Genomic DNA, 26,398 nt, shown 5'->3' on the forward strand with positions numbered 1-26,398 from the left:
TGGCAGCTAATTCCACTGTCAAACAGCTCTTACTGTCAGGAAGTTCTTCCTAATGTTTAGGTGGAACTAAGTTTGTTCTTGGTATAAGCTTTCGTGTGCATGCACACTTCTTCAGATACAATGCAAAAATGTGTTTGGCTTTTCAAGCGCAATTCACCTAATACACACAATTTTGTACACAATTTTGCCAGCCGCTTTCCGCAGCATATTATGTTTTTGCATATTGTTTTTGCGAATGCGCACACTTTTGTGAAGCCATACAGGGCTGGCCCACCCAAGAGGCGAGGTGAGGCAACCGCCTCAGGCAGCGGAGTCCACAGGGGCAGCAGATCTGGTCCCCAGGGAATGCATCATCTGCTGTTGTGGAGGTAGTGGCAGCAACAGCTGGATCTGACATCTCAGCAACCCCCCTAATGACATCTCTACAGTGACCTCTTGGCGAATAGGAGGTGCTACTTGTCTCTTTCCACCCTTGTTCCTGATGTAGATTGTCACTCCTTATTCTCTGGGAGAGTGCCATTTTGTGGGTCATCTCAGGTGCCAAATGCCTTGGGCTGCCCTGCCACTACTTAACCCATTCTAAAAACTGGTTCTTATTTTAATCAGAGAAGTGGAAATTTTGAAGGAGAGTGGCGTTTTGATTCCCAATATAATGGCTCAGGGAGTGTGCATTAGGTGGGTTTGCATTAAAATGGAAACCAAAAGGAATGTTACCCATGTCCGAAAAGGGTAAAAAAGGGCAGTGGGGTGATGGCAGTAGCATAACTGCTCAGCTCAGCATGACTTGGAGTGGGGATTACAAGAATTGTTACACTGTCTTCTTTGAAGGGTGAGCTGGGATTGATGAACATGTTAAATGTTAAAAGACCAATGCAGAGATTGTTAACCTGCAGCAGGATTCCACACTTCTAATCATGCAAAAAATAAAAACCATGGCCATCAACCATTTAAAATGTTTTTTTTATTCTTTATGTTTCCATTTGTCATAGAAAGAAATATGAAATCTGCATGCAACTTCCTAAATATTTCAAACATTTAAATAGCATATGATAATTTAGCAGTACAATACATTATACGGCAAGATAATAGAGGAAAATCTCCTGCAGTATATTTACAATTGAAAAGGTAGTTTTGTTATTTATAATTTTTTTAAAAAGAGGAATGCACTGCTTACCATTGAAAGTATTACATTCAAAATAAAGATGTTGCTTTGTGACTAAAACAGATATATCCATTCCCCTATCAGAGATTCACCACCTCTCATAAAAGGTACATTTTTAAAAGAGTTTCAGACTACAAATCGATGGAACCATACACAATATACCTGAAGCTTAAAATATCTCAAGCCTTTTAATAATAAGAACCGCAGGTGGGGAAAAATGTGCTTTCTTCGTATTAAACTGCTTTAGAAATATTTTTCCCATACAAAATAACAAAAAGAAAGGGGTAGCATATTACATATTACACCCTCTGCAAGGATTAACAGGTGAACAGCTTATATCCAGTTCAAAATCACTGAAAAACCTTATTTCTGAAATTGTACTGCAGAATGTATCAGGCATCCTACATAGAAAATTTTACCTCAGCTTTTCTTTTGTTCTACAGAAATGGAAATCTTCTACAACTAGAACTCTTTACAATGGCATAGAACGTTTCCCAAATGCCAAAGAAGAGACATTATTTTGGAACACCTTTTTTAAAAACAACAACAACAACAACAAAACAAATTAATGATTCGCTGAATGAGCTTATAAAGCCCAGTTTCCAGTAACGGTGATGTATGAACAGCTATTGAATGAAGGTTTTAAAAAACAAAAACAAATGACACCAATTTGTAAATGAAGATTACGTCTCATGAGATTTCTCTCTACAAAGAGGGCTTGTATGAAATCTAGTGTGTAAAAGACCCTTATGAAATCTGGCAGCTTTTTTTTTTTTTTTTTTACAGCTATAAAATGTAAAAAGTGATCCTTGGTAAAAAGTGCTTTATAACAATATAGATTTTGTGTCTTGTCTTGCGAGAAGTCATCTCCATCTCCATTGTCCATCTTTTCCTCATGTCTGCCACAGAATCCCATTTCTTCTGCTAGCTTTCTGCCTTCTTACTCTTCATAAACTCTGCTGAAACAAAATAACAAAATTAGAGAAACAGAACTTGCTTTTCGGCTGGCTAGATTTAAACAACAAAACAAGCAACCTCGGAGCCACCCAGGAAACTAAATGCCAAAGCACAATACCTGCCAGCATCCCAAAGCCAATAACTGCTACAAAAGGCTGGTTGCCTTTATGTCATGTCCTCCATAGCCTTAAAATACCTGTCAATATCCTCAAGGCAAGTGAAAGGCTCACCCAGTGAATTGGCAGGTAGGTGCCTATTTAAAATGCCCATCTTTCCAGCCATGTCTTAAAGGAAACCCCTAAGGGAGCTGCCTCAGGTGCCAAAATGTCTTGGGCTGACCCCGAGTATCATATCACTTTAAACAATCACAGTTTCCCCCAAAGAATTGTGGGAAGTGTAGTTTGTTAAGGATGCATAGCAGGGCCGTCTTACCCATAGGCGCTAGGGGTCTGGGGCACCTGGGCGCCGGTCTTTCAGGGGCACCAGGCCAAGAGTCCGGGGCCTGAGAGTTGAGTCTGGGGAAGAGCCCACCCGTAGGTCGGAGCGCTGCGGTGGGCTTTTCTGCTGGTGGCTCTGCACCGCGAGTTCGGGGGCGACCGAGCCAGCGAGATGCTGAGGCGGCTGGCTGGCTCCACCCTCCTGCGTGCCTGGAACTGGGCACCCGGGGGGGGGGGGGGCGCCGGGCAGATCTTTGCACCCTGGCACCGCATATGCTTAAGACAGCCCTGATGCTGAGTGTCCTTAGCAGATCCTTATTTTCCTCCCAGGACAACAATTCCCAGAGTTCCCTGGGAAGAGAGCTTGATTTAACTCTATGAAAGGACTCTATGAAAGGACTAAGGGGTCTCCTAACCATTCTCAGTGCAATTAATTAACTCTCAGTGTAATTAATTAATGTATTAATTACACTCCCCAGGATACTTTGGGGGAAAGCCATGACTGTTTAAAGTGATAAGATGCTGCTTTAAATCTCCAAGGCAAGAGTGAGCCTTTCAACCATGCCGTCAAGCTTTTCCTGGGCTCTTCCTGCTTCATTCTAGCTGCTCTGCTACTCAAATACGAAATGGTTAGATTCCATGTGTGGAGAGTTGAATACACACCAGCTGCTTTGTAAGTTACCTTATCACATATCTTCAGGGCACTTCCCTGTGAATCTTAAACAGGAGTTTAAGAGTCAATTACCATGGAAGAAGTGTACAAGTACAACAGCAGCAGTTGACTGGGCACAGGGGCCTTCCTTGTTTATATCAAATTGCTGTAACTTTCAAGCTCCACCAGCGCCCTAAGAGAGGTTATGTGACAGGAGAGGCTGTGAATGCCAACAAATAAGGAAACTGTGAGCCTGTTATTCTGCAGATCTTAGCTGGGTTGTTGGATAGTGTGCTAGACACAGAAGTGTTGTAAAAAGGCAGTTGATAATAGCATAACTCTATACGTAGTATACACCGGAGTTTATTTTTTATACCTAGGACGACTTTGTAGTTTGTTGTTATACAACTAGGGAGAATTGAGTAAGGAGTGTTGACTCCTTCCTGCCTGATTCATTTCAGAGAAATCATTAGGGGGACACATCTTCATCCCTGTAAATTGGGGCAGGGGAAAAAATGTTTACTAGCCCAACAGCCACTTTGCATTGAGGACAGTCTTTTGGGGACCACATGACAATAGTGGCTGGGAGGCAGGATCGGAGGCAAAAGTGGGTGGCGCAAAGGATGTGACTCACCTAGGGATGTAGGATAATACCATTTGAAATGGAAATACAGTGGTACCTTGGTTTTCGAGCATCTCGGAAATCAAACATTTCGGCTTTCAAACACCGAAAACCCGGAAGTAAATGCTTTGGTTTTCAAATGCTTTTCGGAAGCCAAACGTACCACATAGCTTTGGTATTGAGTTTTCGGGATGTAAATGCTTCCGGAAATGCATGCTTCGGTTTTCGAACGTTTCAGAAGTTGAACGGTCTTCTGGAATAGATTACGTTTGAAAACCGAGGTTCCACTGTAGAAGTAGAGATTGCCACAATTGGCCTTTTTGCCCAAGGTCAGAAATAGAAACTGTGCATATAAGTGGTATCCACTATCTTTTTTAAGTACACAAATATCAAATAAATGCCTGCATTGTTTTGATGCTTCCCTTGCATTCTGAAATCCTGGACAGCTGCTGCCAAGTGACAGTAGACAATGTTAATCTGGATAGACCAATGGTCCTCCTTGTTATAAGGCAGCTTCCTATGTTTCTTTAGCATGTTAGAGAGTCATAGAGCTTCTGTTCCAATATATCAATCAGTTTTACAACTGTGCAAGAATTATCGTCCCCATATTGGCAGTGGAGTGAGAGATGGTGACTTACTTAAGGCTCCCTAGTGAGTTCATGGCAGGAGCAAAATGCAAACCATGAACTTCCTGACTCTCATTGCAATCTCTCAGACACTTCGATGCACCACTCAACACCACATAAAGCTAAGGATCTGAAATCCCAAATGTAGTTTTGCCTTCAGTCAGGCAGAGCTTCTGAATTTAAACTGGTGCAGGCAAGACAGAATATTCAACAAATGTGGATTTCTGTCCTTTTTGCCATCCCATAACAGCAAATTGGAATGATGTCAGAGTGCATATTCAGCCACTTTTTTTTTGCTTAAAAGGTTGTGGAATGATTTTTGAAACTATGGTGTGAGTATTTCCCAGAGGAATCTTGTGCAAGTCCCACTCTGTTCAACAGAGCTTACTTCTAGGTAAGTGCATATAGGGTTGCAATCTCAAAAAAGAACAACATAAAACTTCTACTTTTTAAAATTGTTGTGGGGAGGCAATCCAGTTGCTGCATTTATACAAACAAGCCATGAAGCAGCACACCATACTTGGGACTGGCCTTATTCTGGGAAGGAGACATGCAGGCTTTCATTGCATTTATCTTTTTAAAGCCTCTAATACCTAATTAAAAAATTAATCTGTGAGCTGTGTCCAGCTTCTCCTGGCAAAATCCCCACTGACCTCTATGGCAGTGGGATTGGATTCCGTGGCTCGCATGTTCAGTGTTTTGTCTGTCCCTTAAGCTTGTATTACAAGGGAGGTTCGCATGCAATCAGGCTCTTTGTTCTTAATAGTTCATCTGCTTCTGCTGTTTCACCCCAGGGCAGGTGCGCTGAAGTTCAATGAACCCTGATGCTGAAGGAAATCGCTATTTACATAAGCCTCTATTCATCCAAGCTATAAGGAGAAGCAAAGGTGCTCCCATGATCAATGTTCTGGCTTTTTAACCTAGGAAAGAGAAGTTTACTTTGTTCTTTCGCCATGAGCCTCTTGGGTGAGCTCAGGGTTAGTCGTGCAACAAAGATTTTTGCGGAACGCTAATGTTGCTTTAGTTACTTAAGATTCAAAGATTTGCTGCACCAGTGCTCAACCAGAGGCATTGTAGCCACTGTGCCAACGTAACACCAGAAATTACAGCATCAATCTGGAATTTGCTGGTATAATAAGGCAAATACAGAGGGTGACATGTTATATTCCTGTAAGCGTAACTGGGCTTTCCCAAAATCTGAAGGCTAATCTTAAAGGGCTGCTATCTGCAGAATGATAAATGAATGGCAGGCAGTTGCATGAGTGAAACAGAGCCAGAGGCTCTCATGTGGCATAATGCATAATAAATACAGCTATTGAAATGGGTCTCTAGTTGAGCATGTTACGAACCACAGTTTCAGTTGCTTTTTGTCTGAAGAAAAATAGCTGAACTCCTTATGGGGGAGGGGGCATCTTAACCATCATAAATTGCTTACTGCAGATCTTAAACCTGAGACCTACATAGTATTAGAGATCTAACCAGTGTACCATCACACTGAGCTCTGCCCAAAACAAAGAATCATGGGGTCATATATGTGGGAGTCAACCCAAGCAGCGCATTGGCCAGAACAGGTCACGTGGCATAGTCTGTTCTCTCTAAGAACATCCTTGTTAGACCAGAATAATGGTCAATTCTCCCTTAATAGCATCTTTATTATAACATTTGGTTAATGTATAGAGAATGATTTGATTCCTGTCAGGAAAGTGAAATGTCACAAATCTGCAGGTGTCTAATTTCCTATTGCCTTGAGCATTAAAAGAAACAACAATCCACAACAATCCTGTGTATGTTTACTCAGAAGTACTCCACATTGAGTTTGATAGGGCTCACTCAAAAGTTAGGGGTATAGGATAGCAGCCTTTAAAACATTTTCATTCAAAAACTTTGGGAGAGTCGGTGAAAGCAATCATTAAGGACCTTTTCGGAGTACAATGTTTAACTAGCATTTAATTGGGGCCTGTTGTCTGATCTTTATCTACTGTATTCACCATATTAGCATCGCTGTATGCAAGCAGGACTTAGCACAAAGCACATCTTCAGTGCCAAAGCTCAGTACTGGAAGCTGCAAAGTAATATGAAAAGAATTCACCTGATCATAAACAAAGTGCTTTTTTTCAGCCCACCAGTGAATGTACTTCAATGGAAAGGGGGCAGGTTTTAGAGCAGGAATAGTGAGCCTGTGTTCTTGCGAATGAGACTGGACTCCAACTCACATCAGCCTCAAGCGTTGGTCAATTAAATTTTACCCATTGGAATTAATAGACTTAACTAAATCATGCTCATTACTTTCAGGGGATCTACTCTGAGCAACCTAGCAGTTCAAAAGCATGTCAAAGTGCAAGTAGATAAATAGGTACTTCCAGCGGGAAGGTAAACGGCATTTCCGTGTGCTGCTCTGGTTTTGCCAGAAGCGGCTTAGTCATGCTGGCCACATGACCTGGAAAAACTGTCTGTGGACAAACGTCAGCTCCCTCGGCCAGTAAAGCAAGATGAGCGCCACAACCCGAGTCGTTCATGACTGGACTTAACTGTCAGGGGTCCTTTACCTTTACCTTTTACTCTGAGGAAAGCCTAGCTGAATACCACCCATTGTTTCCACTTTACACTTACAGTGGTACCTCGGGTTAAGTACTTAATTTGTTCTGGAGGTCCGTTCTTAACCTGAAACTGTTCTTAACCTGAAGCACCACTTTACCTAATGGGGCCTCCTACTGCTGCCACGCCGCCGGAGCACAATTTCTGTTCTCATCCGGAAGCAAAGTTCTTAACCCGAGGTACTATTTCTGGGTTAGCAGAGTCTGTAACCTGAAGCGTATGTAATCCGAGGTACCACTGTACAGGTTTGTTGTGTAGTTATACGACTTGTTTCAGCATTCCTATGTAGTTAAATGAGACAGCAAACATGAGCCTTTAGACGGTGGATGAAAACAGCCAAGGAGTTTTGTTGTTGTGGGGGTTATACTGTTAGCCATTTCAGACCAGACTATGCAACTTCGTGTGTGTGTGTGTGTGTGTGTGTGTGTGTGTGTGTAAAATACAGTGACCTGTCAGAGAAAGAATTAACGTGATCGGTCTGACAACCCAGAGGAATCCAGAAATTAAGAATTAAGCCCTTGACCTCAGGCAGCCCTCTTCTCACCAGACATCCTCAGTTGTGTGGCATCTGGATGTCTAGGCAGGTTTACATCTGACGTGCCTTGCTCTTTACAAGCCAAAGGCAGATTCTTAGCATTATTTAAACATAAGATCTTGAGTATTTTATTTCCTCTGTGGTAGCCTTTAAAAAGTAAACAAGAGGAAATGAGGTTACATAATAGTTGACATTTAGCAGTGCAAACCATTTTCTCTCCGGCTTCTCAAGTACTACCGCAAGAGCGCTGGCAGACAATCAGGCAAAACTATCAGCATGACTGAGGAAGGGACAAAAAAACCAAAAACAAAACAAGGCTCTCTAGGAAGCAAGTCCTATTGGACTCGATGGCACTTACTTCTGATCAAACATCTTCATTTCACAGACAGGCTAAATTACTGTCCCAGGATTTGAGTCAGTACCTGCCAAGGCCTTCACGCCAGCCTTGTTTGTCTTGACGTGGTTCCTGAATGTCACCCAGACAGCTCAGAGTGCTGTAGAGTACATGAAGTGTGTCCCATTTTATGTTCACAACAACCCTGTGATGTAGTTTTGTTCAGTGTGAGCAATTGGTCCATGTCTGCCCAATGAGTTTCATGGCTGAGTATGGATTTGAACTCAAGTTATGCCAGCCACTCTCAAACTCTTTAACCACTATGCCACACTGTCTTTCTCAAAAACTAATTGTGCTCAAAAATAGCTGCAGCTGCTGCGTTTACTCATATTCATACTATGCATTTAGCAGCTGCACAGCGACAATACAATTCAAGAGAATGACACCTGCCATAAAGATAGTCACAATAAAATCAAAAGAGCCAAGGATTTGGGGAAATGAGGCAAAAAAGAAAGAGGAAGTAATAGAAGTAGTTCCAATTTGTGGATTGATTTTTGCTGCTACATTGGCTGTTGGATCTAGTTGTTTGGTACTTAAGCTGACTTGGATTTATATTTAAGCCCTTGTGTCCAAATTGCGAAATAAAAATGGAACTGTCATCTGAAATGTTTGATGTTTTTTGAAATCTGGGATTTAACTTGACAGCTCAACACTTTCCCTTTAAATTACATTGATACCACACTTCCGATATGAAAGCCAGCAGCGATGTCACACTTGTCACTGTGATTTATGGGTCAAGTGTTCAAGTTAGACAGAGACATCGTTTCCCAGAATAAACACATGTACTTAATAACCCAAGATACCTCTTGCTTATAGGGACAGGAGGCTGTCCTGCACTCTGGACATGAGTGATACCCACCTCTCTTTCTCTTTCCATATTGTGTACCACTTAAGTAATCTTTTGGTACTCGGGAGTTTGGGATGCAAGCAGTACTGGTGGCCACCTCGGAATCGGGATTTCATTGTGACTCTGAAAGAAAAGACAAGTTGTGAAGATGGAGCAGCCGTAATGATGTTAACAAACATGGATTCTTAACAGAACGATAGCTAGCAGCCTAATCCTAAGAGATTGTTATATAGCACTGGTCCCCCATCTCCCTCACCCCATCCTGCAGTGTGTTACATACATGCCATATTGTTGTTTGCTGCATTAATGCCTCCAATCCCAGTTGGTTGGGATGGATGTGATGTCATGGAATGTTTATGGACATTCCAACTCTGAATAGGGCTGTCTCATTTGAAGCCCATTTGGAAGCCCATGCATTGCAAACAGATTGTCAGTGTCACCGAGCTTCGACAGCACCCATCACCTGCTGGAGGGGAGGAAAGCAAGACTGGATACAGTCTTCTTCCTGCCAGAATGGCAAGCAGCTGACTAGACCAACTATTTGTTGGCTGGGGAATGTACAAGAACGGGACTCCATCAAGCATGGATCATCAATGGCACAATTCCAGGTGGCTAAATGGATTATTTTTCACTCTTAGTGGAAGCAGCTGCTGGGGCTAGCAAAGTGAATCTTCAGAGTTGATCTCTGGGGATCTAGTGAGCCTTTTTGGTGTCACAGCTGTCAGAAGATTCTCAGGGTTGCCACACCCTCTTGGGGTGGCCACTTGTGCATGCATGGCCTAAGAAGAGAACTTGCATCACTATGAAAGAGGACCCCAAGCTGCATAAAATTTGTGCATGGTAATTTGTATGTATGGGTGCAAATAATCACTATAATTTAAAGAATCCCCAAATCCAAGAATTGTACAGTTGGAAGGGACCATAAGGATCATCTAGTCCAACCCTCTTCAATGGAGGAATCTTTTTGCACAACGTGGGACTTGCACCCATGACTCTGAAATTAAGAGTCTCATGCTCTACCAACTGAGCTATCTCAGGTGACAAAATAGCTCACCATAATAGGGAAGACACCAGCGGATGTGTGTGTGCCTGCTCAATCTGCTGCCCAGATGGTCATTGTCAAGGTTTATAGACTACTTCAAGGCTCCTGCTCCCCCTTTTTATGGGGTTTCTTATTTTTAAATGAACTTCAGATAGACAGACCTTCAAAACAGAGGACTGTCCTCTGACACATGGTCACCCTATATCCATACAAGCAGCCCATTAATTTCATTGGGTTTGGCAAAGCTGTGAAGCTTTCCATGTCATGTTTAGTCTTTGCCTGGCCAACAATAAATTTGTCTTGCATCAGCCAGACATTCGCTCTCTTCCTTTACTTCGCAGTATAATGACTTTCCTTCCAGTCTGTTCAGACCTCAGGGTATGGTGTCCCCAGCATTCCAGCTTTTCTTTCTTGTCTATGTCTGCAAAAGGTTCAGCTTTCCAACACAGTCTTACACTGAGTCAGCTAAATAATTATCCCACTTTCCTATTTTCAGACCTGATTAGCAACAGCTTTTATATCTACCGCTCCAGGATCTCAAATATATCTAGATATATTTTTTCCAGCTGTACTCCTTAAAATTCCTTACCTGAGATGGAATGTGGAATATCTTAATGGCAAAGCCATGCAAACAAGCAATGACAGACAGAACACAATGTTCTGACTACGTAAAGTCTGATGCATTTTTTTAAAGGCTTTTAATCGCTTTTGGGTTGTTTTTTATTACCACAACGACTCCAGAAAAATCTAGCAGTTGTTAACAAATCTGTTGTTGTTTCTTTGAAAAGAATGGGCTTCCAGTCAAAATGAAGAAAATGATCATGTCATGATGGTTTCTTCATGAAAAGTTTGTTTCTGAAATACTGCAATAATTCTACATGCAGAAATGTGGGAGGAGATTGTTAGGAAAGGCTGCCACACATTCATTTCTTTCTTTCTTTCTTTCTTTCTTTCTTTCTTTCTTTCTTTCTTTCTTTCTTTCTTTCTTTCTTATAATGATAATAACAACTAAATTTATGTAACATTTAAGAGGTGGCTCTTGCAGCAGTTTGCAAACTTAGTCAAAACTCACACTCCATGCTGCAACAAAGTGCAACCAAACACACAAAAACATTCCTAGTTCAGTCTCTTCTACACTAATTTCCTTCAGAGCAGCATTGCAGTTTCAAACATTTAAAAGAAAAGAAGGGAGAAAGGGAAAGGAGGAGGAGATATACTGAGAGGGAACAAACTTTTAGGGCTGTGAAAATGTATCTGAAATATTGAACAACGTCAGCTGTTTTTGAAAAAGATGAGAAGGGAGAGTTGTGCGCTCCCGATCTTGTTTCATATCTAGAGCTCCACTCCCAAGCGGGCTTAACTGTGTGCATTTTTCTTGATGATTTTTCAGGGAGAGTGTAAAGTTTCTCTAACGGGCATTTCATTTATGTTTGTACCTCACGGCTTCTGCCTTTTCATTTGGCTGCCAAATCTGGCTGAGCTTCTAAAGGTCTGGAGCACACGTCTCTCCCATACCCATCCTGGAGAAGCTGGTTATTGTTTTTTCCTTGACGGCCTTTCAGTGTCCTTCTACTGCTGGCATCTTGTTTGTGAGAGCATACTGCTGTTTGGTTTTCCCATCAGGCAGGCAAACTCCGAGGCCCAGACTCCAGTCCTTGGCAGCCAAGGCTTGGGCAGGAAAGCCTCGCACGGCTTTTGTTATGCTGATGCACGTTTCTGAACTCTTTGTCAGCCCTGGGTTACTGATGTAATGGAGACATAACTGTGTATGCGAGCTGACTGGGAAACTGCTACCTCCGCACCTTATGGGAGTTTGCTAATTTGTAAGGACCTGTCAGGAAAGGAGGTCACTGGCACATCGGTCCACATGGAGGGAGGGTGGAACACCCATTTCCTGGTGTTCACATAGAAACTCTGGCTCATATTTTTGGACGGAGGAAGGAGAGAGCAAAAGGGAGGGGTGGCCTTCTTCCTTGGCAATGGAGTGAATGGTCTGGCCTGCTATTCCAGTACACAAGGTAGGAAGAAAATTCTGCATCCCCACCTTCCTCTTGGCTGGCTCAGCCACTCCTTTTTCTGGCCCAGTTTTCCCCACTAAGCTACAATACCAGCCATGCCAATGAATTACTGTCCTGAACTAGCCAGTTCTTCCTGGGAGTTTCTGAAGGCAATTTTCTCTCACCATCCGAGGACCACCTGAGTCTCCATCTCATGCTCTTGGGTTTGTTGCCCCCCCCCCAGGACTATGCATGAGACAAAGGAAGCTCAGAAATTCAGTTTTCTTCTGTCTAGCCTCCAACACTCATTGGCCATGGACTTCTAAATTGCAACCACTGCTATGCTGCCACTTTGAATGTGATGTAGCTGCATCTATTGGCACCACCCTATGTTTCTATATATACAGGGGTGATTCTGAACTCCCATCAGCTCCAGGCAACACGGTCCAACAACATGCAGTCTAACATCATGCTCAGCGAGCAGAGCAGAAGAGACTCTTAATCTCAGGGTTGTCAGTGTGAGACCCACAACTGAGCAAAATATTCCTGCATTTCAGGGTGTGCACCAGATAACCCTTGCGGTCCCTTCCAACTCTACAGTTCTGTTTCTATGACCATCTGGAGGTCAGTGTTCAGGGATGATGGAAATTATAGTCCAACACTATGTAGAGCACAGAACATTTGATGTATGGAATGCTCTTTCCAAAGGCAGTATCCCCTGAGTACCAAATCCTAGGGGGAAATAGTAGTGAACAAAAAAATGAACATATTCGCTTTTTATGTACTTGTGGAATATTCTTCCTAGGTAAAACCACCTGGTCGTCTCACTGACTTCTTTTCCCCCTTATGCAAATATATTTGTTTGTTCAGAAGACATTTCCTGACTGCTTGTTTTACTAACTCTGCTGCTGCAGCAATGATACTTTTTATCCAGGCTGAATGTTGATTGCATGATTAATGTACTGGTGGCATTTTGTGTTATAATTGTGCTTTTGTGATGCTTCCTGGATTTCACTATTTTTAATTGTGCATTTGGCAGAAAATGTGCCTTGTGTGATTTTAAAGAAACAAGGGTTTGCTGTTGAATCCTGAAACTCTGAATCCACCTGAGTTCAGCTCTTGCAGAATCTTAGTGCATTACGGCAAACCTGTTAAACTAGGCTAGACTGAGCCAGGGAGTCATGGAGAAAAGTGCCGGACTCCAGATTGCAGTGGAGAGAAAGTTCACGGAGATAAAATCTTTTATTGTGAGTTAGGCATGCGTAGGAAATTTTCCCATTGGAGTTTCCCCTGGATTCTGAATTATCTGAAATTGTGTGCAGAGCAGCACTGATACAATAGCAACCTCCCATCTTTCTGTTTTTGATTTCTGGATTCTGTTTAGAATTCTGCACACGTACGGTTTGACTCTTTTCCCAGGTTGTGTCTCCCCACTTCCCCTCCCGCCTTGCTGGTTAGCAATCTGCAGAAGCACACATATGTGCATTTATTTTAAAAACAGCAAAAAATGAATCTTTATGTTATTGTACAAATACACAAAAAGGGGGAGTTACAGACTTTAAACTATGACAAATTGTGCATGTGCCAATTCCTAAAATTAATTTCAGAATTATCAATGATAAGCTGGGCAAAATGCAGGGCAGAGCCGACCTGTTAAAATGAATGGGCAAAATGGAAGAAGGGGCGTCTGCTGATCTCTGTTAGCAGCCAGGCGTGCTGAGGACAGTACATCTGAAAAGAAGAGCTACGCCAAAAACACAAGCCAGGCAGTTCCAAATAACCAGAATATGGGTGGTGGTGGGGGACCTTCTTCCTAAACTATACGAGTATAGTTGTTCGGGTCATTCCAATGCAGGAATGTCAGTATGAGGATTAACTCATTTATTTCTTATAAAGAGATTTACCAGAAATGTGTATCTAGTCACTGACACAGCATTTCAGAAGTCTGTCCCATATAATGTATTTTGGGATTATGAAAGTGGAAATTATTATTATTTAGAAATATCAACATGGGTGTCAAATCAGTGTCTTGGGCATTATGAGTTGCATCCAATCATGCAAGCTGTAGGATCCTCACACAATCTACCTTTCTCTGCCCGTCACCCCCTTTCTCTGTACCCCCTGAAAAGCCTCTGCATCTGAACAGTGTGGGCTGTGTTTTATGGGGCTGCAATGAGAGTGGGGATAATCTGGAATCAGGCAGAGGAAGCCTTGATTATTAAGGGAAGTGTAGTCGAATGTGCTTTGATGGAGAAACAGGTTTCTACTAGGAATGTGCTAATCAGCATAATTGTAAGAAAGCTTTGCCCCATTCAAAGTATTTCCAATGTAATCAGGGAATGCAACATAGTTACAAGCACACACCTCTTTTAGGCTTAAAAGATGCCTGTATCTTTACCCAACATGAGTAAAAGTAGCTGCGGGGAGAGGAGTCAGTGGAGAATGGAATAAAAGGAAAGTTCTAAAAAGTACCCAACATCCAAAAAAAGAACCATAGAACACCATGAAATGTATAACTCTGCCCTGTGGAAAAAAATCGGATAAGTTTTGGCAATTTGCTTGGTAGACTCAGTTTGATCCGAAGAAAAACTATTTGTGCTTCCCACTAGAAAAGCAGATCATGATGTATAAGCATGTTTGGAGGCTTTAAGAAAGTTACTATAAAATAGAAGACTTTGCTTCACCTACAGAGCTTTGCATTAAACTACTGGTCACTGGCTAATATGCTTTGCTCCCAATACTTTATGAGAACCACTGTAATCGAGACATTAGTTGCCAGGGTTTCAATTTCAAACCAGCTCATCCAAGTGTAGTATGGTTTGCTTTTAGCGCATGGTTCACACAACAACTGTCCGCCTATCTGACAGGTGTTTTCCATTTTCTTGAACACCTGAGCATTTCTGTCACTGCAACAGAAATCAATGGACACCAGCTGTTTCCAGCGTGGAAATAAGTGGTCTATACTTTGGACTCACCCATTGACCTTAAGCCAAGGAGTGCAAAGATGCTATTTCTGGTCATTTTCTTTCATACCAACCATGTTCCAACCACTGAAAACCATATAATCTTTCTCATTTCTAGGAGCATTCCATTCAGCGGCAGCTGGAGCAAAGCTAAAAATCAGAATCGGATGGATACACTGGAGGCCTTAATCTGCTGTCCGTAAAGTGAGTAGATACAGGTCATTAAGTGAGGATTTGTTCCCAGTCACGTTGACTGGTTCTTAACCTCTAGGTGTGTCCCAATCCACAATTAGCCACCAGTTGTTTGGCATTGCATTCATGAGCTAGTCAGCAGGTTCCCAGAACCTTTCAGTGGAGCGGGCCAGTCCCAGACAACAACAGAGATGTTGTGAGTCCTGAGAATAGCCATTTCCCCTTTCCATATGCCCACTCCCATGCCCCCCACATTATATTTACCATTGGGAAGGGATTGAGCTTCTTTCTGGCAACCTTGCTATGACTGAGAGGGCTGTCGTGCATAAGGAGGGTTGGGTTGTGTTTCTAGCAGCAGCTGACGCAAACAAGACCCAGTTGTGATGCAACACAGCCTTCTCTCTCTCTCTCTTTCTAAGTAGGGAACAAGTTGGTTACCACTTGTTATGTAACTAGTTCCAAAGGCAGCATCCTGAGGAGGAATTCTAATTCTTTTATTTCATAATGTTGGCCTGGCCCCCTTCTGACAAATGACATGGCAGTGTGAAAACAAACAAACAAAAAGTTTCAGACTTTTAATTTGGCACGCCTCACAAGAAATGCCTAAGCAGAAATGATCTCATTCAAAGTTGTGCAAGTTGAAACAGGTCCCCGAAGATAGAGAGGTAATGTTTATATTTGAGGCTGAGCACTTTGATTTATTGACACCAGTTACTCCACGCAACGAAGAGGTGTTCCACATGTACAAGCCAATATTTATGTGGAAGTTCAATTCCACGGAGTGTGATGGGATTTATGGCAACCTTATGGTGCAATCCTGAACACAATTGCTTTAAGCCCACTGGAGAGAATTGGACGAAGGTTGCAATCCTATATGCACTTAACTGAAAGTAAGTCCCATTGACCTCAGTGGGGCTTACTTCCGAGTAATGTATAGGATTATACTGCCAAGCACTTGTGCAATATTGCAGCCTTCTATAGCAGATATTTGGAAGCTCAATGAAATAAAGATAGATGATAGATAGATATAGATAGATAGATGATAGATGATATATGATAGATAGATAGGGCACCTAATGTTGCTCATTACATTTATAGGCATTTTAATATTACCCTCATAAGCCTTGTCTTCTTTTCTAGCAATTTACAATTAAGCAGATTTACTATATCAGAGACAGATGGAACATTTTCATAACAGTTTCCAATTGTGCTGGGTTTAACATGTTACAATACTGTCATAGGCATTTTCTCTCTCTTTAAAATATTAAAAATGCAGAAAAACAATCTGATTGATACAAACATATTTATTTTGATAATGCCCTTAAAAAGAAAAAGGTGTGACTTACATGATCATTCTTTCCTTGCAATATGGATACTTTGGCTTCTCTTCCAGCTTTTGTATATCACTGAATCTTATCTTGGGGCCCTTTCTTGCGCATCTGCATTTTGATCCTAGAAGAAAAAGTATTTACCCATTTGTGTATATAAAATTCATTTCATATTATACATGTCCTTATCACTGCTCCCAAACTCTCTTTAATTCACGAGCTATTTAAACATATACAGTATAGAAAAAGTTCATCTTTTCTGCAGTTTAATATGAAAGGGGACATTACTGTATTTTTTTATCTAGGCTAGTTGTAATCCTAAGCAACATATTGCAAAAAACAAAAGTTTTTCACTGAGCAAGATCTTAAGATTGCAACCATTGTATATGGTTAAGTGAATTCCACTGAAGTTAGTAGACTACCCAACCAATTTATGTAAGTAAGAGCTAATAAGTTGACTAGGACTAATTCACAAGTAAGTGTGCACAGGACTGCAATCTTTTGTATTTGAAGCCATGTGGCTGCCCTGTCTTTTAAAAGTGCACCTGCTGTGATCAAACTTTGTAAAAAAAAAAAAAGCACATTAAGATAAATAAACAATCAAGCCACACTATTCAGATGATGGTTAAATATAACTTTTGCTACTGATTGCTTCTTTTTAAAAAAATTGGGAAAGGAATATAAAGACTTCTGAATTCTTTTGGAATTATTTGATATACAAATTGTCAGAGCAGCATCTGAGCTGGGCAAAAATCAGCCCTTCAAATTAAAGGGTGGCCAATTTAAAACCATTCCCAAGAGCATGGGACCAGTACTTAATGGGCTGCAGAGTTTGGCTGAAACTGTGCCGGTCAAAGTTCTAGTTACTTTCCCCACTGTGCCTTAATGTGTGTGAATTCACCATTCCAAAGGAGTCCACACCAGATTAAATGCAGGGGGAATATTTCCTGTGATACGCACTTCAGCTCAGCTCACTTTGGGAAGAAGCTGGAGTTTCTGCTTTCCTGGTGTTCTTGCTCTACAAATATATAGCTTAAAATATATTTGCTCTGGGATTTTTTTTTTTTTTAGTTCAGGTGTCAGTTGCTTCTAAGTACATTTCATAACTATTTCAACAAGCAGTAAAAGTGAAATGTGTGTGCATGAGAGAGAAAGAGAGAGGGAGAGAGGGAGAGAATGAGGGAGAGAGAAAAGGTGCTGAAATGCATGGTAAGTGAATAACCTGTAACTTACCTTCCACGCTGGTAAAGCAGATTACAATGAACAGTAAGAGGAAAACTGCTGTCAAGAGCTTCATGATAAGAAGACCTCAAGGAGCCTAAAGGTATGCTCTCTTAGATTTCACTTGGATAAACTGCTGTCTTTCCTTTGATCAGACGCACTGGTCAGACTGAGACTTGGTGTTGCCACACTATAGATTGCAATGTGAATGAATGCCTATGATCTGCTCTCTCCTGGTTGCTGCTGCTGCTGCTATTGTAGCCCTGTCGGTTTCAGCTGCTGTCTGTCTGCGCTCTGCCGCTTCGCTCCTCTTTTAAAACAGCTCCCGCTGCCCTTTCCTCAAACTCATTAATATGCAGAGAGACTAAATTACTTTCAGCAATTTCGCAACCCCAAAAGGGGAGGGACTTACAGGGAACGAAAATAACTGATTCTGCTGAAGGCACTGAGTATTTTAGAGGATAACATACACTGCAGAGAAGGAGAAGATGAGGAGGAGGGGGATTGAGAAAGAGGTGGCTTTTAACTCTCTGCCCCATTGAGGTGGCAAGGCTGCCCTTTTTAACAAGGTGGTGTTGCAGTTGGTTCTGTGATGCTAGATGGACCCATAGAATATGCCTCTTTCCCTCCTTCAGAAAACCACATTTTAAAAATGTGCACAAGCAGTGAAAGAGCTACAAGAACTTCAAGATCAGAATTTGTTAGATCACCGCCATACATTGTAATGCTGTGATCTGAGCTGGGAGCGGGTCATTGATATGCACTAAGTAAGGTAGCCCAATGACCTTGGGGGCTAGGATGTTGCATGACAGGTGGCTTTTGACAGATCTGAACATTTTGAAGAATTGCTTCTATAGGATTTCATCCTTAATCGTAGAACACAAAGACTATCCTTTATTTTGCAATAGCTTCAATCCTTTGGGTGACATGGAAGATTCATCACACATCAGCTGTGTTTTGTAGTTTCAATGTTTTGATATGGCAACCCACCCAATTCCTACCAAATGTCTTGGGAAACGGGAAGTATGCTTATGGAAACAATGGGTGAAATCCAATCCTGCTGCCCCATTTGTGGAAAGGCTGTTGACCAAGTCCCCTTCTCTTTATAACCCCTATGCCACCTGTCACACTGTGTTGGAGGGTCTCTAACTCTCTGAGACTGATTTTCAGGGAGTGCAGAACCCAAAGAGAGCTCACTAATGGTTCCTCATCATCCTGAAAAAAGTGACAAGTAGAGTGCCACAGAGTAGTGTCCTGGGCCTGTTGTTGTTCAACATCTTTATAAATGACTTGGATGAAAGTACAGTGGTACCTCGGGTTACAGACACTTCAGGTTACAGACGCTTCAGGTTACAGACGCTTCAGGTTACAGACTCCGCTAACCCAGAAATAGTACCTCAGGTTAAGAACTTTGCTTCAGGATGAGAACAGAAATCATGCAGTGGCGGCGCAGCAGCAGCAGCAGGAGGTCCCATTAGCTAAAGTGGTACCTCAGGTTAAGAACGGTTTCAGGTTAAGAACGGACCTATGGAATGAATTAAGTTCTTAACCTGAGGTACCACTGTACTGAGGGGGTACTCATCTAATTTGCAGATAACACCAAACTGGGAAGGGTAGCCAATATCACAGAAGACAGAATCAAGATGACCTTAACAAATTGGAGAACTGGCAGACAAAACTAACAAAATAAATTTCAGTTGGGACAAATGTAAGATTCGACACTTAGGCAGGAAGAACCAGCTGGACAAATATAAGATGGTGGACACCTGGCTTGCTGGGAGTATACCACAAGCTTAACATGCTGGGAGTAGACCACAAGCTTAACATGAGTCAACAGTGTTGTGATGCAGCAGCAAAAAGAAAAAAAGAAAAGAGAAAAAAGTTGATGTTATCCTAGACTGCAGCAACAGATTTATGGTGTCCAGGACAAGGGAAGCAATCCACTCTGTTCTGTACTGTGTCCAGTTCTGGGTGTCATAATTTAAGAAGAATGTTGACAAGCTGGAATGTGTGCAGAGGAGGGTGACCAAGATGATAAAGTGTTGGGAAAGCAAGCCATATGAGGAGCAGTTGAGAGAGTTGGATATGTTTAGCCTCATGAAGAGGAGACTGAGAGGAGATATCTTCAAATATCTAAAGGGCTGTCACATGGAAGATGGAGCAAGCTTGGTTTGTCCTGCGCTGAGGGTAGGACCCAAACTGATGGACTCAAGTTACAAGAAAGGAGATTCCAACTAAACATCAGGAAGAACTTTCAGATGGTAAGAGCTGTTCGGCAGTGGAACGGTCTCCCTTGGGAGATGGTGGACCTTCCTTCCTTGGAGGTTTTCAAGCAGAGGTTGGATGGCTGCCTTAGTTGAAATTCTTGCCTTTCAGGGGGTTGAACTAGATGATCCTCAGGGTCCCTTCCTACCCACACATTTCTATGATTCTATTACTCTTCCAATAGTGGATGCTTCTGCCAAATCTAAATCCCTTCCATAAGTGCAAGGGCACCGATGGGATTCCCATGAATGGTTGCTTTCAGATTTGCCATAAATTAACTTTGAATTAATTAACTTTTCTCTTGGAAGTGTGGCTTTAGGCCTCGGCGTGGGACCTTTTCTGGTTTCAAGATTTATTTGGAATCTGCCTGTATTTCTTTCCTTAATTATTCTGGAACTAGTGATGCAGCTTCTCGAGATTTAACAGGGAAGGGAAGGGCCCTTTCATAGGGCTCAGTGGTAGAGCATCTGCTTGTCATTCAGAAATCCCAGATGCAAGACAATCCCTTGCATCTCCAGGTAGGGCTGGGATTTTCCTTGCCCTGAAACCCTGGAGAGTCACTCCCAGTCAGTGTAGACAGTGCTGAGTTAGAAACTAACTGCTTGGTAGACCAACAGTCTGACTACCTATTGACACAGTTTTCTGTGGACCTGTATCAATACGAGACCCAGTTCACATATCTATTCAGAGTCCTGGCACTGGCTAGAAAGGCTTGCACAATCACAGCCAGGCTACGCAGTGAAGAAACTCCTTCCGGCTATTTTAGCATCGTGCTGCCAAGATATGTGTGTGTGTGTGTGTGTGTGTGTGTGTGTGTGTGTGTGTCACACATGGGTGGCAGTTTGTAGAGCAGCACAAATGCAACAGCCATTGCACCACCAACTGCATGAGTAAATCAAGCTTGAATGAAACACCCTGCAATAACTGACTGCTATTCAAATGAAATATATTTGAGCACATTGTTGGTGGGGAGCAACAAAACACGCCCCCAGCCTTTTAAAGTCTTTTAATGAATGTATCTCTTTGTCCTTGACATCTTATAGACTTGCAAGTGCAGACACACACACACACACACACACACACACACACACACACGCCAACAGTGTAACGTAGGTATCGTCCTTGCTATCTCCCGCATTTCCTCATCTTCTACACTTCCAATTTCAAAGGATCTCATTGTTCCAGAGCACAGCCTTGATCTCATTTTGTAGAATGCTGAATTATATGCCCTGTTTTCACCCTCGGTTGCAATTTGTGGAGCTAAAGGGGTGGAATTTTCATATTTATATAAAGCAGGCCTTTATGGGAAGCGGTGATCCTGGTCTCCGTTAGTAAATGCAGAACCTGGAAGGAGGAGGTGGTGGTGGTGATGATCAGTCCCAAATGCATATCCAGCAAAACCAAACCAGAAGAATGACCCAAGTCCTTGTAATTTTTTTCCATTAATATGATTTCTCCCCCCTTGCATTGAGCTTGCATCCGGTCTTGTTTCCAAAGTCTGGGTGTTGGCAGGTTAAGCAGTACATGCATACCACACGCACAGTGAATATGCTGAACAATGCATCCGTTTCTCCCCCTCCTCCAGCATGTTATATACCATTCATGTGAGACGTGCTGCTGACATGCTTGGAACATCCTGAATATCCTTGAGGCTTTGCTAATGAAAATCTATGTGTTTGTTTCCTTCCCAAGACGTGCTTCTTGTGTACCATCAAATGCTTGTGTGTGCGTGTGTATGTGTGTGCCACACAGGAACAAGCGCTCGCAAGTTGCAGGATATGGCAGTAAACATGCCAAATGAGAAACATCCGATGAGCTGCTCTACTGAAGCTCACCTACTTAAATAGCTTTTATTTTTAAAGTCCTTTTATTGCCACTATTATTTATTTTTAAAAAACAACACACCAAACCAAACCAAACCAAAAGAGGGTCATGAAAAGCTCTAAGCTAGTAGCCTTGGAAGATTTTAAGGCAGTTGCTTGGGAAAGAAGTGATTCAAAAATTCATAAAGCGGTTGTTGTTTTTTTAAGCTAAGTGGGATAAGGGTTTAGGGTGTGAAGTGAGAGCAGATGAATCTACTGTATGAATTCACTGGGGCTTTGAGGAGAGAAACTGGGTTATGGGTCATTGCGGTGCTTATTATAAACCACAGATTAACACCAGTGGATTGGGTTCAGAGATGCATGGGCAGAACAATGCATGTGTAGAGGGCATTTCCTGGCTCTCTCTCTGTGCAGAGGTCCTATTCTACACCCCACCAAAATTCTCTAGGTTTAAGAGACCCTCCGGGAAAGTCTGGGGTGGGGCACGGAGGGCCAGAATGGGACCAGGAAATCTTCAGAGTTCAGGGAGGCAGCCATGAGCAAGTAGAAGTGCCTTTGGATCACCCGTGGAGCCAACTTCACATGTTTGCCTTTCGCACTCAACACCCACAGCATACATTTCAAGCACATGGCTTCCCCCCAAAGAATCCTGGGAACTGTAGTTTATCCCCTCACAGAGCTGCAATTCTCAACACCCTTAACAATCTACAGTTCCTATGATTCTTTGGGGAAGCCGTATGCTTCAAATGTATTTGTGCAGGTGACCCTAACATAAACGAGAAATAGCCCTTTAGAAGGAAGCTTTCAAAGTAAGCATTTCTTTGTTTATTTTTTAAATCCTTTTTTTCCCTTGAGAGTTCAAGATAACTTTAAATATCATGATAAATATAAGTTTTTAACATTGGGGGTCACACACCTCCTTGTTTCTGTATTGCAATATAGCTGGAAATATGGTTTGCTCTGACTTCAAAGAGCCATATCAGGCCTATGCCAGACTGCTTTCTTCCAGGTGATATATCTGCTACAGATCATGCCAGCCCTTCCCCAGTTATTAAATCCATTTATATCCCACCTCTCTAAGAAGGATCAAGGTAACATACAGTAATGAAAATCATAGGACATGGAAAACCATTAAAAAAACCAACAAAGCTGTAAAAAAAGCCCACACTAGGAATAAAATAGAATATTCACTAAAAGCAAAAGCATCCCAACTCCTGCAAAAGCCTGCTAAACACATGGGACTTTTCATATCTTTATGAAAAGCAGCCTGGAAAGGAACTGATACACTTGCTTTGGCAACTCAGTCCAGAGCTGAAGCTCAGTGGCAGAACATCTGCTGTGCATGCAGAAGGTCCCTTGGTATCTCTACACAGGGCTGTGGGAGAACTCAAGAGCCTCTGTGTGGCCAGATGGACCAATCGCATGACTCGGTTCAAAGCATGTGAACCCCACACAGTGGCGTAGCGTGAGTTGTCAGCACCCGGGGCAAGGCAAGTAATTTGCGCCCCCTAACCTGTGGATTTGCACCCCCTAACCTGTGGATTTGCGCCCCCTAACCCATGGATTTGCCCTAACCCCAGATGTTGCGCCCGGTGCGGCCGGCCCCCCCTGCACCCCCCACGCTACGCCACTGACCCCACACAGTTGCGAACTGGGTAAAAACCCTCCTCCCCAATGCATTTCCCTTTGTGTGAAGTCTCTCCACCTGCATTCAGTCCATGTGTTAAGGGGATTGCATGGATACAGGGATACACCATGCCTTGGATACCCCCAGCCTGCTTTTGACACACATGGGAAGATGCTGTACACATGTACTAACATACACATGCAGAGTGCCTCCATTTAGGAATGTGGGTCTTGTTGGCCCATGATCACTCTTATGTGGAGGAACTCTGCTTATGGGCTCATCTTACGTACACTGAATCCATGGAGGTGGTTAGGTGCAGCTTCTGGTTGCACTGGTGGTGTGCTGAGTCTGCACAGCGCCCTGCTTGGTGCAAATGTTGGTTTCCCAGATCCTCTCCCTTTTGGATAGGTTTTGTAAGTACTATGTTCATTCCTAACCCAGGAAGCAGAGCTATGTCCGTCCGCCAGCCCAGTGCTTTTTTCACCTGCTTGATACTGACAGATGTTGGCACCACTTGCTTTTGTTTTGGGGTTGTTCTTCTCACGGATGATACCGGACAGTGATTGAGTCGTAGTCTGTATCACTTACCCTCGGCTGCCACGGTTTTCCCTGGGAAGAAAAGCACCATACAAATTTCAGAATAGATAAAAAGAAAAATACCCTGTTTGTTTCCCTCATTGAGATGGATGACGGGCCGAACATTTATTCTCATTAAACATTCTTTTCAGCTTTTCTTTTCAGAGTTTGTCCTCAAGTTTCTTGGCTGCGGCACCCCAGTGGTGAAAATTAAACCACTGAGCAGACGAGACACGGCTTAGCGAATGAATAGAGGCTTGGTGCAATGGGTCATGTGACCGAGGGCACTCATTTGAGCCTGCAGAGTGGCTGAAGGCGTTGTTTGGTTCCCAGTCTTACTGGGTTGTGCACTGAGGTGCCGATGGGGAATGCAAAGCAGGAGCATCCATCATAAGCAACCACAGACCGATTATGATCTGGCAAAAGTGTACACAATAAGCTGATGTCATAATCAAGCTATTTAAAACCAAACCAAACGTCCAGGGAAGAAGAGAAATGAGGAAAGGGAAAAAGTCCTCTCTCCGCGATGAGGCACATGAAACCCGTATAATTGTGCAAAGATCGTAGCTGCCATCATCTGTCATCACGGTTTCATTAAAGCTGCGTTGCTAAGGGACTTGTTGGCCCCTGCCACTTTGAATCGCCGTACTTGCAGTCTGATGTGAATTTATTGTGCCTCTAAGTCAATGACGGTGCCTGCCCGTGCAAGGAGTAACTAGAAATAACCTTGAGGTATAGGATATTGTTCTAAGAAGACACGACAACAAATCTCCTTCAGTCAACACATATGACTTCAGCTTGCTTCAGTTTCACACATTTGCAAAATACATCTCTGGCCATGCTAATACAACCAATGTTCTCTACCTGCTTGTTCTCTACCTGCTACTCTACTTGTTCTCTACCTGCTAAGGGTTTTGTGACCCCAGAATGCAGGAAATGCAACATGCCAATATTTAATTTCTTCTTACCAAAATGCTGTCGAGTAAAAAAATCCATTTATTTTTCTTCTTGTACTTAACTCTCAACCAGTGCCTTCTTTACTATATTACTGTACTTTGTATATTTTATCCATTCTACTTAGCAGTGCACCATCTCTCCTCCCTTGCTCAATATCTAAAATCACTCTACTTATGAATAAATCCAGACTTGAACAAAAAGTTATCTGAGCTAGATTTAGACCTTAGAATCCATCCGCACTGTTGTTTAATGTGGAGAGTGAGCACCCTGTACCTCCATTAATTCTCCATTATCCATATGTCATTGGCCTACAACCACAGCTGTCCCACATCTATGGAAGGGGCAAATGTAAGCCACAGTGTTGCTAGCGAGCCTCAGATTTCTTGAAAACCCTGAAAATTGAAACTTGAAAGTTGAAAGCCCTGAAAATTGAGAATTGATGATACTTCACATTCCCAGTTTTTTGCACAGGACAGACAATATCAATCATTTTATGCCTTCTTACGGGTGGTGTGCAGGTGGACAAATGGTTCCACAGAAAGCTGTAGCTTCCAGTTTTGAACTTTAAAAAAATAATCATTTTCTGTGTTTTCTAAATGTATGATACTCCATGCACTGCTGGAAAGAGCTCACCTTTTCTCCCAGTAGTCCTTTTGAGCAGCAGAAGTTTGGTGCATTATGCAAAGCATCCAGCTGTGCTTCAGTATCATCACCTCCTGCCTAATATTTCCCCTGTAAATGTTTGGGAAAGAATGTTCTTGGAGAAGGATTCCCTGCAAAGCTGAACCTTCTACTGCTCCTGAGAACCATGCTCAACTTTGGCACTGTGAGTTCAGGGGGGAGACCCCATCTGCCCCCCCCCCTAAAAAATAAAACCCCCTACAGTCATTGGCAATGTTGGGCAAGTCTGCAGTAACAAACGTTGCAACTGCAAAAAGGGGACAGGATTGCCTTGGTGGTGGTTGTGGCCCAACCTGGTATTCCAGAGTGATTGTGGTCCTCTTGGACATATGGGGGAAGCTTAATTTCAGGGACTACTTAGAGCCAGCCATCACTACACAGACCATTCTGTCCATTGCTCACCAGATGAGCACAAGACGATAGGAACAAAGGTAGAATACAGGAGAGTATTGACGCACAGGGCCAAATCCAGGTAACAACGGGTCACCTTGAAGAACTACACAATATTATTCATGGGGAAGAATGAAGTGTGAAACCAAATAGGGTTCAACATCACCTGGACCTTTTTAGAAGTACAGTAGAGGAAGAATAACCTTCAACATCTGCTTCAGTTTATGGTGCTTCCGGAACCATGAAAAGACCTTCACCAGCAGGTCGTGCTGTGGCTTTCTGTGCCACACAGATCTGGCTACCATTAATGCTCGCAGCTACACAGGAGACTGTAATTGTGATAAGGAATGCATGAAGGTTATTCGATTTTGTATTGTACCTGGCTTAGAGATTTGTAAAATATTAAGAGGTTTAGAAATGAATGAGTGGATGAACACTGCAATTTGTTTTAGGGTGTATATTTTTGCTTCTTATTTCTCACCACTTTAATGTTATAAAATCCATCCAGA

At 42.5% G+C, this 26,398-nt stretch overlaps 1 protein-coding gene across 2 annotated transcripts; it reads right to left on the minus strand.

Annotated features, from left to right (window-relative positions):
* Positions 1-941: 941 nt before the first annotated feature.
* On the minus strand, positions 942-17,889 carry CXCL14 (C-X-C motif chemokine ligand 14). Of its 2 annotated transcripts, none has more exons than XM_077924538.1 (4): positions 17,583-17,889; positions 16,368-16,473; positions 8,840-8,950; positions 942-2,121 (listed from the first exon to the last, which is right to left on the minus strand). In XM_077924538.1, exons 1-4 carry the CDS (start codon positions 17,644-17,646, stop codon positions 2,103-2,105), a joined length of 300 nt encoding a protein of 99 aa, XP_077780664.1. In that variant the 5' UTR covers positions 17,647-17,889; the 3' UTR covers positions 942-2,102. The 2 variants fall into 2 exon arrangements, with proteins under 2 accessions (XP_077780664.1, XP_077780665.1); XM_077924539.1 differs by having other exon boundaries at positions 942-2,118; positions 17,583-17,883.
* Between the last annotated feature and the right edge of the window lie 8,509 nt (positions 17,890-26,398).

This window comes from Podarcis muralis, chromosome 2, assembly GCF_964188315.1.
Source record: "Podarcis muralis chromosome 2, rPodMur119.hap1.1, whole genome shotgun sequence".
NCBI classification, from domain to species: Eukaryota; Metazoa; Chordata; class Lepidosauria; order Squamata; family Lacertidae; genus Podarcis; species Podarcis muralis.